We start from the raw sequence: 13,504 nt of genomic DNA, 5'->3' as shown, positions 1-13,504 counted from the left end.
GTGATTAGACATTTCAACACAAGTATACCTGCCAAGCTTGAAATAATATACCTAAATGTTGTTATTGGTGCAAATTTTATTTTACTAATCATTTGCGATGGAAAGCAGTATTACAGTTGTGTAACCAAACAATAGTCTTTTATAGAGTTGATGTTGCTTTTTATACCTCTTAAGTTTCTCTCTAGCCCCACTCTAAGATTGCTGCATTTTGTGTGTGTGTGTGAAATAGTAAGTCAAATAAGTAGTCGTGCATCACATTGAGTTACAGCTTTATTTAAAAGTTGGACCAACATCAGTTTAATAGTAATCCTTTTCACCAGATCACATTACATTTCCCCTCCAGAGCACAGATTTTGAACACAAGACTGTAGCACATTATATGGTCTATACAAAATGAATTAAAAAAGTGTAGGAAAAAAAGAATTTACCGTAGCTCATCCCCTCAGACTGCCACGTTCCAGTGGCCATAAAACCTAAAACTCTAGCATCACACTAATCTTAGTGTTGGCACTTAGTTGAGGCAGAGAGGAGAACTGGGGGACAGAGAAAGGGACATAAATGGGGGCTATGTAGAGGTGTGTGGGAGTGTCTTTGAGGGTTAAAAGAGCTTTTAAAATGTGAAAAAAACAAGTCGTCCCTCCCACCATATGAACATAGGCCCAAGTAAAACTATAGCCACATTCATGGACGCTACAGTTTTCACCTGCATTGAGTGTATGCAGTGTTGAAGCCGAATTACTGAAGAGATGAACAGAAATATCAGGCGCTGCCATTTATCTTGTTTTTGGAATCTCCATCTCTCAAGGCCGTCTGCTTCCACTCTTGATGCAAATTCACTGTAAGCGTTTTTTTGGGGAAGAATACAGATTAAGAAAAGTAGCCACAATGTGTTGGTTAGCATTACTGCACACTTGGGACAACAGCCTGTTCTGCTGCCTTGAATGCAGCGGGTTTTTGGCATGGTGACATCTGGTTTGGTGTTAAGACAGGAACCGGGGCCAGAAAGGCACTTCAAAGTGTGGATGTCCTTTTTAGATTTCCATGCTTAAGCCCTAAAAAATGAACAAGATCAGCTGTAAAGCTTTGAGTCCTCCAAATGGCCAAAGGGGAATCTGAAAGACACGAAGAAGACATAGGCCTGGTTATTGGCTGCTGGAAGTGGTTTGAACTGAATAAAAAAAGGTTGGCAGATGGTCAGAGAAAAACAAATTAGATCAAATCTATGAGATAATGAACGGATTCAATAGTGTGAGAAACTTACAAAGACAAAAAAGATCTTCCGAGTTGTATGATGTGAATCTAGCCCTCAATGGAGACCTCAGGAACAATGTGTCCATTCAGCGTCGCCTCCACTGACATCTCCTGAGCAGCAAACCAGACATTAGATGAAGTTAGTGCGCTGGGAATTCCCAACATTGATATAGTGACAATAGTGACAAACATCGGATGTATGACAGCAATAGTGACGTTTTTATTTAAGCGTGCCTCTTACCATTGAGCTGAGTTGCACAGACTCCACAGCGAGTTGCATCTGACATGGTATGTTGCAGATTTCTAGCTTAGGCTCTTCTGACAGCACCTCCAAACACATCTGCTCAGCACTGGTGTCCTGGAAAGGAGAAGAGGGGAGAGAGAGGTTAGAAAGCCCCACATACTCTTTGGATAATCCGCATAAATGAAGTAAGAAACACAGGAAGACTTTCACAATAGTGTCGTATAATGGTTTAATATCATGCGTTTGTTTATTTTTAAGTAACGCTGTCTGTATACAGTGACTCACAATGACCATTTCCTCTGCAGGGGCAGCAACAGCCTCAGCAACAGCCTCGGCAACAGCCTCAGCAACAAGCTCGGCAACAGGCTCAGCGGGCATCACGTCCATAGATTCTAATTCGATGTTACTCACTTCCACAATTTCCTATATATATCAAGCAGAGAGAGGTGCCTGTTATAAAAGCTAAACACAAAAGTTTCACAAATGGATAATATGCAATAAACATGGCAATAACATCTGGAGCAACAGCTCAAGTTAGCTTTGCTGTTTGAACAGGAAACTATTCTGATCATAGAGGCAGGTTTTATATGAAATGTCAATTTTCTTGAAAGATGTTTGCTTAATATTAGTAACAATTGCAGCCACTAATGATTCATTCCTGTCTGCGGTTCTTACCGGCTGGACAGGAGCAGACTCTGCAATGGCGACATCCACTGCTGAGACAGATTCTGTGACAACAAAGTCGTCAACCATGGTGTCAGCAAAGCTCTGTGTGGAGAGATGTAGAGAACAAGATAAGATCATTTTAGGATTTTCAACATACCAGCACACGCACACGCACACACGAAATAGACTTAATTGAATGAGGGGAATTAATTAGCAAGCATCCCAGGAGAAAAAGGCAACTGAAGCCTATGAACTAGTTATTTTAAATGACTTAAAGCAGAGTGTATTTGCAACAATGTCACATATTTAAGATAGGGATGTTGAATCCAGTCAAGTATAAGAGATCCTAATTGTGACATATTACAGTTTGCACATTTTTTTATAGCATAACCCATAAACTTCCGACTTCATGTAGAATGCAGTCTACCAAAAAAGTGGTCATATAACATGTGGAATCAAATACTTTGAGTGTTTATGTTTTACCTCTTTGACTTCAGTTACGAGGGCTTCAGCCTCTTCTATCGGAGCCTCGGGGACGGCGTCTGGCACCTGGGGACACAACAGATACCGCCATGTCAATATTCAGCAGAAATTTCTACTTCAGTATTACTATTTATTAAAAAGACAAGCTGTTAAATCAAAAACTCCAAAACAAAGCCTCTCGCAAGAAATGCCTCTTAGAAAATGAATAAGTATACTATATAATGTATTCGATTGGAAAAATGAAAATACTCACCACTGGGATTTCCACACATGGGGCGGGAGCATCCTGGAATAAGAAATAGCAGGACACAGTATGTCATTAGTCTTTGGTGTTAAGTTTAAAATAAATTATATTAATGAAGAACCAAGCCAGAAAACAGATGTAGCCGTTGAAGAAGCCGTTCTACCCGCTTGAAAACCTAACCAGTGAAAAGATCTTTTGGAAAGGATTTACAGCAATACTACAGATTATTAAGGATGAGAAACTTTCACACAACCACAACGGTTTGAACCACATGCTACACACATGCAACACACCATCACACACTAGAAATGCAAAAACTACAGAAGTCAAAATGCACTTCTGCATTTTGTTCTTGGCAGATAAAAGAGAAGAAAAAAGGTTTGAGAGACGAGGAAAGTAATTTGTATCAACGTGGCACCTCTGTGAGAGCAACAGGCTCAGCGAGGACTTCAGGTGCATCTTCTTCAGCCAGCACTTCTATTTCAGCTTCATCATCTTCATCCTCAGCTGGGGCTGCAGGACTGGCGACAGCTTCAGTCTCCTGTTCTGGCTCAGGTATCTCTGCAACAACCTCCTCCACTGATTCCACCAGTGTTTCTGCAACCACTTCCTCAGCAGGAACTTGGTCACATGCAGGTGCTTCAGCCAATGGTTCTTCAGTCGTTTCAGTTACGGGCTCTGGTGTGGCAATATCGTCTGTGATAGCCACCTCGGTCTCAACGGCTGTCTCATCCTCTGCCAAAGCCTCGGCCTTCACTTCAGTCTCTGCCTCGCAGACATCATACGTCTGCACGTGCAAAATCAACACGGCACACATTGAAACACCATGCAACATGCAACAGGGGAACAAATGGGCAACACTTCGTCCATATAATTGATCAACAAGGTTTTTCCTCCTGGGCAAGAATATCATTTGGACAAAATGATGACCTCCCATGCACTGTGGAGTCTATACGTGTGTAATTTAAAGCCTTGCTGTCATAAAGAAGATCAGTAGTACCTGTTCAGTCTCTGTGGTTTCGATTATATTCTCCTCTGTCTGAATCTGGAGAATGAGAAATAGAAAAAACAATAAAGCAAATGGATGCATTGGTCGATGGATGGACACATGAACATAAAAGCAGAAGATAATGGCCGTTTAACAGACTTAACAACAAGATTTTCTGCACTGAATATAACCTACAGCCTTAAGTAATCTTCAACAGTCAAATCTAACCGATTATACTCGACTGCAACGTTCACACCAATTGTAACACTTGTGAAAGCTTTATTAACTGCAATTCTAGGTTGTTTCGTTATTTTTTTGGTCAGTGATTAGCATCAATACGGTCATTTATCTTATAAATGAGTGAAAACAAGTATGTTATTTTTTTCTCTTTCCCTGAAAACATCTGGAGAAGGCGAGTCTGCCTGACTGTGATCAGAGTGCTGTGTACAAGAGAATGAGCCCTGGGGAAAGGTGTGGCTGTTATTTATAAGGTGTGAAGCTTAAGTCATAGAAACACTTTCTTTTTAAAGAGTTGTCTCCTGTCCAGGTACTGCTCCTAGGAACTTATAAAACATGAGTGGAAACTCTGAGTTACTCTGGTTTAGTGTATGGCGTCTTCTGCACAACTGTTTTTGTTTGACATACGAAACCACATGCACCGAAATGTGTTAAAGGCAGTTGTGTTTTCTGTGCTGGATGAATGCACTGTATTATGTTGTATGAAGGGGCTGCATGCTTAGCTTGAATGGCCTAAAAAAAAAAAAAAACTTCTGAACATAGGCTCAAGCACAACTCTGCATTTAACCCATACTAAGCAGCAACCAAGAAGCAACTTGGGGTTCAGTGTCTCACTAAAGGACACCTCAACATGCAGACAGTAGCGAATCTCATCTGTCCAGGAAAATGAAACGTTTCTCTGTAAAAAGTGTAAAAAGGGGGGGGGGGACTGTTTTTACCTCGATCTCAACAGGGGCTGCTACTGGAGCCTCAGCTGGGGGTATGGCCTATGAAAGGAAGAAAAAAAAAAAAAAACTTACTTCCTTCACAAGTCAACAGAACAGTTATACTTCACTCTTCTTAGGGAATGCCTTGGGTGAGAGTGTAATTTGAGTTGAGGGGGAGGAACATGCATACATCCTACAGGAATGTTACAACCAATTGCATATTGGGAAGAAAGTACTCCCATTTCTCGCCCCTTCTTTAAAACCCAGCTTAGAAGAAAAAAAAAAAAAAATATATATATATATATATATATATATACATTCACCTTATTAAACTACCTTACTCAACATACCTACACAACTCTATAACTACAACATCTTTTATTATCTTTTTTTACTTCCCAAAATGCGACATTACTATTATTACTTCTATAGAATACACAGATGTCCAGATAATGACAGAAGGCACCTATATTTTCCTAATTTTTCTCTGCCGGGGCGATTTTCCTATCCTTGCCACCGATTGGTTCTGGAACAGTTGGCAGTAACCTAAATGGCCACTGGCGGCCCCCACTGTGCTTCCAAGTGTGTTGAGCCATAGTGGCACGAACAGGGAGCAGTGCATGAATAATGCAAATCTTTATAGACCAAGAGTAAATTATTTACACTGTCTTGTACCAGCCTTTCTTCAATGTAGGACAGGTCTAGTGCACGATGGCTGCTACTGCAAGTCCATTTATCGACAGTAGTTAGAACAGAGTGAAAACTCTCACAGAAGACAGTTGAAACGCTTGTTCTTACACTCAAGTTACTTGACCATCTCCACCTTCTTTCTCTGCAATACTGGGAGGTGAGAAATCCTGTTCTCCAGGATTTTATTAACTTCTGAACCAAAGCCAAGTGGGCAGAAATGTGTGCATAGTTGAGAGGAGTAAATATATACTCCAGCTATAGCCTGGGAGGGACGGTATAGGGGAGAGGAGGAGGGAGGGGGGGGGGGGGGGGGGGGGCTATAGGCCTTCCTTTGCTCGACAGGAAAACACACACATAAAGCTAACACACACCCCCCAGTCTACCCCAGTCCCAGAACACTTTGTACCAAACTGATCTGCACACAGATCCTGCCTCAACGGTCCTACTAAGAAACAGATCCAGCTCAAACCAAAGCCGATCTAGAAACAGCCACCTTTTATACAGACCATTTTAACAGAGAGGACATAGTGTACCTGGAATGCAATGATCTATGTGCTACAACCAATTGTATTCTCTCAGACACGCACAGTTTAGGGAAACAATTTCACAATCATGCAAAGCCTTATCTATACTTATTTGCAGGTGACTACAAATATAGAAAAAAATAAATGGTCAAACACTTAGTATAAGAGGAGTCATCAAATAGATGCAAAGCAAAAAAAAATTAGCCAAAAAGGGAGTGTTTTGACTGCTCTCTTTGCAAAAGTGTACCGTTAAGCTAACAAAGCCCTATAGAGCCCCAGTAAACAAACCCATAAAAAGTTGGAAGGAAATGTGGGGAGGGCTCCATGTGCGGACACTGGTGGGAGGAGGGGCGGCTGTCTCCACGTGCTTTGCCACAAGGTGATCATTTTTTCAACCATGTCTGAAAACTTCAAAAGTATCACTTCGCACATCTTAGTCACCTACAGTTTTCTCAAATGTGATAAATAAAAAACATGCTCACCAATCATTTTTAAAACGTAATAATTGTGAGCAAACTGAAAGCTGAAACTGAAACCTTCACTAGACAAATACCAAATACAAAAAGGCTAAACCACACAACTACGCATACACCACAACAGGTGATCAATATCCCAACTTTCCCCGTCCCGTCTCCTCCCAACAAAGACCAAATGATATAAAACTAGGACAAAACTGGGTGTGCGCATGTGCTGAGAAGACGAGTTAATTGGGGGCCCATAGGCCACATAGGAGGGAAGTGGGGTGGCAAAGACAAGAAGTGAAAGAGGGAGGCCAGAAGAGGGGGGAGTATTGAAAGGGGAGACAGAGAGGAACAAGTGGTGGGAGGGAAGGAAGAGTGATGAGGGAGTGGGGGACTGAAGGGGGTAGGGCCGCAGGAGCACGAAGGGAGCCAACTGGTACAAAATGTTCAGTCTCAGCAGTAGCCACACCCAGCGCCCCAGACCACAGAAAAATGAAACGTACTCTGATCCGTAAATCAGGTGGTGGGTTTAAACTCACCTGAGTCTCCGTAATGACAGCCAGAAGCGGAGGGACCGGCTCTCTTTGGTCCCAAAGCCAGCTGAATACAAGCCCCATTTATGCCTGCTCTGATTCTATCAACTATTGCCCAACTGTTCTAACGGTGACCAACTGAGTGAACACTTTCTTGCAGTACTGGGGCCACAAGTGTATAAGGCGTCTGTGAGCAAATTGTCATGAAGTCAAGATTGAAAAAAGCTCATTAAAACAAAGCAAGTAAAACATTACTTGACCCATACATCAAAACTACTACTGTATGCGTTTGCAATTAAAGCACCAGCATCGACTAATGTTCAGTTACGCTAAAGTGCATGAGTGTTTGTGAGCGTCTGAACTGAATCTGGCACATCTGCAAGCAGTGAGGGAGCAGAGAAGAAGCAAGGCAAGAGGAGAGGCTAAGGAGGGACGGGTGGTGAAGTGGGAGGGGAGGGACAAAGGGGAGGAGGGGTGGATACTGCCATAGCTTAAGTATAAAATGGGCTGTCCACCTCCAACAGAAAGCTCTTTGTTGGTTTTTTATTGCTGAGTGGGTAGACAATCTAAACCTACAACTAACCATAATGTATATGCAACGCGAATAAGATGACCCAAGCATTACTGGAGGGCAGTGTAACACAGAGTTGGTGCAAATGGCCACCGGGGCTAATGACACCTCCTGTCTCCTCTTACACCGAGCCTGTGCAACGTCTCGCATGCTAACACACATGTCAGCACACGCATTTGCACCATATGTGGTCATGGCTCAGCTACTGAGAGCAAAGTCCATGAATTTGGTTTGTGTGCATGTGTGCGCACGTGCACTGAGGTTGGGCACATGCATGTACAGCATGCAGCTTGTGTGTTCACATAGCCTGCCGTCTGAAACAGAACATTATGTTCCAAAGAGCTGTGCATGTTGGCTGTATGAAGCAACAGTCTATAATTTGGCAACTTGCGAAAAGAAAATGTATAGATTTTGAGGGTAAAAAAAAGAATGTGTTGGGAAATTGTTTAGTGGTATAACTTATGTTACAAAGTCATGTGTACAGTAAACATATGGAGTTTGTGCAAAAAAATAGCCAAACACCATTAATTTCTTTAAATACAGAGGACAGACGCCAAGCTTTTGCATCTTACTCAGTAACTTCATTGATTTTAAATCTCAAACCAACTTCATTGAGCACAAACATAACAAAAAAACGGGTCATATCAGATGTAGCAGATCAAATTTAGACCAGAGAAGAAACTCCCCATCAATCTAATCTAACCAGCCTATTTTAAAACCCTGGCACATTTCAAATAATAAAGGCATGCTTCATGACATAGGCATGTTCTAATGTAGGTGATAATGACTGCTGAACTGGCTCCGCTTTCCACCTCTTCGCTAAATGGAACATGTTGTTCCCTCTGTCTTCCAACCCCCACCCCCTCCCTTTTCACAGAACAAAGCCACAGCACATACTACGCGAGCATACAGCATCTAAACAGCCACAATGTATGAATATTGGTCATTTTAGATGGCATGCAACATTTTAAATGTCTGGTCATTGTAATGTACAAAAACATATATATTGCATGTTGATGGTGGATTTCTCCCTTTAATGCTGTCATGCGCAGTAGAGTCACGCAGAGAGCCGCGTTTACCAAAACCTAACCAAGCGGTTTTGTTGCCGAACACTACAGGGACTTGCGCATGCGCACTGAGCGCATGCGCAAGTCCCTGCGCACTCGTGTTGCTGGACATTCGTAGGCTAATTCACGAAGAAGCCAGACTGACGTAAATGTGCCTACAGCTCTTTCTATTTTAGTATCCGAAAGGATATCCAAAGAAAACATTGATTTAATAATCACTGAAAAAGTAGCTCCATAACCTGAACGTACATATACACATATATAGACTTTCTTTGACGTTTTGTAATGAGGGTGATTCAGGTACTTATTGGTTAGCTTTTAGTTTGGAAGTTTTACCGCTACGACAACTTAAAGAAAGATTTTTACTGACTATGGGAAGAAAAAATAAATAAATAGTGAAATGTCTGCATGTGTATGATACAAAGCAGTTCTTACCTCCGTCACTGGTTCTGGTTCAGGAATGATAGATTCAGCCTCTTGCACTATCGCGGCTTCAACTATGGGGGGCTCTGCAGGTGTAGCCTCAACAACTGGTGGTTCTTCAATGACCGGTGCTGGGACTTCAACCTCGACCTCTGCTGGAGTCTGTTCCAACACCACAGCCTCCGGCTCTGGGACCGCTTCCTCAACTGGGACGGGCTCTGCGACAGGCACAGAGACCGGCTCCTCCACAGGAACCGGGACAGGTTCTGCGACAGGCACCGAGACCGGCTCCTCCACAGGCACCGGGACAGGTTCTGCGACAGGCACCGAGACCGGCTCCTCCACCGGCACCGGGACAGGCTCTGCAACAGGCACCGAGACCGGCTTTTCCACAACTGGTTCTGGTTTAACGATGGGGATCACCACAGTGGGAACAACAATCGGAACTGCCGCTGGGATCTTTACTGGTGCTGGAGTTTTGGCTGCTTTCTTTGAGATTGCTGCAGGGGGCGCACCAACTGCAATCCCGGGACTCGTTTTGGCTGGCGGGTCGGCTGCATGCTGTTCTTCAAGGGCTCTCCTCTGGGCCTGCTGCAAGAGGGAAAACACACACAAAAATGTGGTTTAATGATTATCGTCTTGTCATAACAGTGGGAAAGGTTTTCATGCATTCAATTGGTATTTTACATGATATTTATACAATTGAATATGTTTAGGGTAACTTGATATTTGTAAGTCAAAGAGTGTTGAACACTGACACGATACGACATTTACGAAAAGGTTAAGAAACTGAAGCAATTGGGAGTTTAGGGGTCTGAATGCTACAGAGGCCCTCGTCGTGTTCAGATACTGGTGTTATAGTCAGTCAGCGGGCCATTCTAGCACATTTCTGTCTGCATGAATACCAGGCATGCCATCCAACATGTTTTTTCGGCTCCGGACAAAACCCCCTCAGGCTCTAATAGAGATTTTAGGAGTCCGCACCGCTGCAGGGAGGGGCTGGGTAAATGGGAGTAGGCCCAGCAAAGCTAGTTAGATAATGGGGGCTAATTAGTTGAATCAGAGCCATCCTGACAGGTCTGGTGAAGCGGGGATAGAAACCGTACGAGTCAGCAGCCCTGATGGGTGCCCCGCAGGCCAGACAGTGGGCCTAATCACATTATAATCATGTTATAATCACGTTACAATAACTCCCGAAAATGCTTTTGTTAGAGTGGCAGCCAGTTTGTGCCTATGTCTGTGACTGTCCAGCTAGCCACCGTCAAAACAACCCCTCCTTTATCTTCTCCCTCAACTCGCTTGCCCCAAACCTCACTAACTGAGTGATGTATAGCTTTAAATCAATCAAGGTTGTTAATTGGGTTTCTCAGGCTTTGTCTAGGAGACACTTGATATGCTTACATACAAAGAGGTTTGTGAGGCGAGCATTCAGCTGCACATCTTGAGGCTACTACTTCCTGTGCTCTGATATCTCTGGAGTTGGTGATAACATCGAGCTGTAGGTGACTTCAGGGGCTTTGATCTGAGTGTCACTGACAGACTCTCAGCGAATCAGAGAGATTATGCAGACTCCATTCTGGCAAAACTAACGCAAGACATTCCTCTCGTCAACACACTACCAAATACAGTTGTGCGGTGCCAGAGAGAGGTTTTAAAGGAGGGGGGAGGGGCTGAGTGTGAAGGCCACAAACTCATACACACATACCTAGAAGTATTCCCAGTGTCTGAGGACTAGGCCTCAAGTGAGCATTTAGTTTATAAAGGTGAAATTAGATGCAAACTATTATTTTCATTGGAAAAGAAGATAGAGAACAGTGCTCCTTCGCTTTGATATTCAGAAGTAAAATGTCTCCCAAGCAGTCACCTCAGAGGAGTGGGGAGGGGGTTGGGAGTCAGATTTGCCATTTGTCATGCATGCCATTGGCCTGCTGCTTTGGCACATTGTGAATTATCATTATTGATATTATGTATAGCAGTGTATCTTCATCAGGTGAAGTACTGTATGTACTGTACAGTGTGTACTGTGTGCAGGGGGGATGGGGGGCGGGGTCTTATTTAAGCTCATAAAACTGATTTAACAAAAAAATAATATGATAGATGTTATAACCGTATAATATAAAACGATTTATGTTTAATAACAATAACCCACCGGAATATAATAACCTGCAATACCCATCCCAGCATTTACCATTATATCCAGAGCGCGCTGAGAGCGCACGTGGCGCTCGAGTGTAAAGCCAAGACGTGTACAATTCTCCTTTTCTCTAGTAGCTTATTGCAGAGCCAGAAGCGTTTGAAGTGTCGGGCTACTGGAAGGGATTTCGATTCAATTTGTTTTGTATATTTGTGGCGCATCCTTCAGTCTTAGCGAGATTTTACGCACAAAGGCCACTCAGAGTTCAGAGCGTCTCCAGAAACGCAACAACATCGTGAAAAGAAAACTTCTGTCACTTTTCGATGTGCAAATTAGACACTACATTTGATCACAGGTCCAAAACACGCGTTTCTACATTTCAACAATATCTTCAGTGGTCTTTTGGGGGAAAACAATAATAATTAAAAAAGGCAGAATTAAAATAACTACTAAATTCTAAAACATTAGTCTACAAAAGTCCATTTTCGTCAACATTTTTCTATAGGAACGCTGATTTGAGTTTATTTTCCAATCAATACAATATTTGATTTTATCGTGATGAGAATACAAACTTAGGGAAGAAAGTACGCCTGCCACCACTTACCACCCTCCTCATGCGACGCTTGTTCTTCTTTCTCTTGCTCGGCATTTTGGTGCGTGCTGGTAAAAACAAGAGAGACCGTAAAAATGAAAAAAGCAGAGAGACCGCGAGGACAAAGTGGATCTTTATAGAGCCCCCGGTCTCTCTGTTACCTTTGCATCGAACCTATAGGAGGACTGGGATGAAAGATGGGGGGCGTGGAGAGACAGAGAGCGAGGCATACACACCCCCACGTCACACACATGCACGTGCACTCAGCTCAGTGAGATGACTGAATCGGAGCAGGGCTCGATGTTATGAAAGCATTCCAGCAAAGAGAGGGAGAGAGTGGTCCGTGGGCTTGCAGAGCGCCACGCCCCCTTTCCTGGACCAGAAATACGTTGTGGCTCAAGCACATGGCAACAACGACGCACATGCTCTAAAATGCATGTTTGCTATCTACTTTGTGTCCCCGCTGAGAGTATCACAGTCCGTTTTTTAACATACAGGTCATAAAGCATGCTACACGTCCATTTAAATCATATTCTTGAGAGAAAACGAACAAAGAGAAAAACACACAAAGAGCTACTCTTCCACACAAAACAACGTGCTTCTGTCAACTTTTTTTGAATTCATTAAAACCCTGAAGCCAGAGAATAGTTTTCATTGTATGTGTCTCCTCTAGGGAATAAAGAGAAAGAAAGCGTGAAGCCTACATGCGTTAACGCCCACCGTCCCCCATGCACTGCACGAGCTGTGAGCACCAATTGTCTCCTACTCCTTGGGAGCAACTGTACCCTGAATAACTTGTGCTTTATTGTGACATTTATTGTTCTGAAAGTGTAAAGGAAACATTGAACTTCCGTAACAGGTTTCTATGCATCGCATATATTGCAGCGAAGGGGAAGGCGTAAGAGAGGGAACTGATGAGATACAAATAGAGTTGATTCTCTACAACATGGCTGTCCGGCCTGAAGGCTCGCAACTTGATTTACTCCTCGACGGTTTGTGAGTGCAGATAGATTACATACATACAGTGTCACAGCACCTCCTTGTTGAACCGTTGGTCTTTCCATTATAGTCACTATAGCTCCGGAAAACTTGAGCAGAATACAGCTGCTGCAGGGATGTTATCAGTGTGACCTTTCAACTACCCTATAGTCACTGTGACCTATGTCACCAGACAGCAAATTTTGAAATAATGTTGATTTATGAGGTGTTACTGGGATCATTACAGTCGGACCCATAGAAAGAGCTTATTGGGGATTTAGAGACATCGTACAGTTGGTTTGAGTTGGTTAACGGCTTTAGGGATTCGTCTTTTCATTATGGTTGTTGAAAACAAGATTAAAAAGTCTGTTTGCCATTTTAGCAGACCTGTAAAGCAACGACAAAACTGTTGGGTGGATGAAAAGTTAATATTGAATGAAGAGAGTTCAATCTCAGTTGCCTTTTGGATACCACTAGTCGCAACAACAAAATGGCCTGCTGGTTGTGGCGAAGGATGAGCTGTGATCTCACCTAAATCATATGGGTTGGGGTTTTTTTAGGGCACGATCTTAGCTGGACTTTGTGAGCTCAGTGCTAACATAGCATTTCCACATGCTGTCATGCTAATGGAAATGCGGTCATTAGTTTTTGAGGTATGTTAAGTAAAAGTATTGGACCATTTGTAATTCGTGACGTTTTCTTTGCCTGAGA

General features: G+C 43.0%; 1 protein-coding gene across 2 annotated transcripts; it reads right to left on the bottom strand.

Moving 5' to 3' along the window:
- Positions 1 to 257: 257 nt before the first annotated feature.
- LOC306697378 (uncharacterized protein) lies at positions 258 to 12,075 on the bottom strand. 2 transcript variants are annotated; one of them, XM_079161240.1, is made up of 12 exons: positions 11,828 to 12,075; positions 9,102 to 9,680; positions 4,833 to 4,880; positions 3,889 to 3,933; positions 3,307 to 3,675; positions 2,898 to 2,930; positions 2,645 to 2,710; positions 2,171 to 2,263; positions 1,781 to 1,918; positions 1,493 to 1,609; positions 1,262 to 1,362; positions 258 to 1,112 (listed from the first exon to the last, which is right to left on the bottom strand). In XM_079161240.1, exons 1-11 carry the CDS (start codon positions 11,870 to 11,872, stop codon positions 1,300 to 1,302), a joined length of 1,596 nt encoding a protein of 531 aa, XP_079017366.1. In that variant the 5' UTR covers positions 11,873 to 12,075; the 3' UTR covers positions 258 to 1,112; positions 1,262 to 1,299. The 2 variants fall into 2 exon arrangements, with proteins under 2 accessions (XP_079017366.1, XP_079017367.1); XM_079161241.1 differs by lacking the exon at positions 3,307 to 3,675.
- Between the last annotated feature and the right edge of the window lie 1,429 nt (positions 12,076 to 13,504).

Source organism: Pholis gunnellus (assembly GCF_910591455.1).
Source record: "Pholis gunnellus genome assembly, chromosome: 6".
NCBI classification, from domain to species: domain Eukaryota; kingdom Metazoa; phylum Chordata; class Actinopteri; order Perciformes; family Pholidae; genus Pholis; species Pholis gunnellus.
Note: the sequence above shows the minus strand (reverse complement) of the source record. Positions and strands in the feature narration are given on the sequence as shown.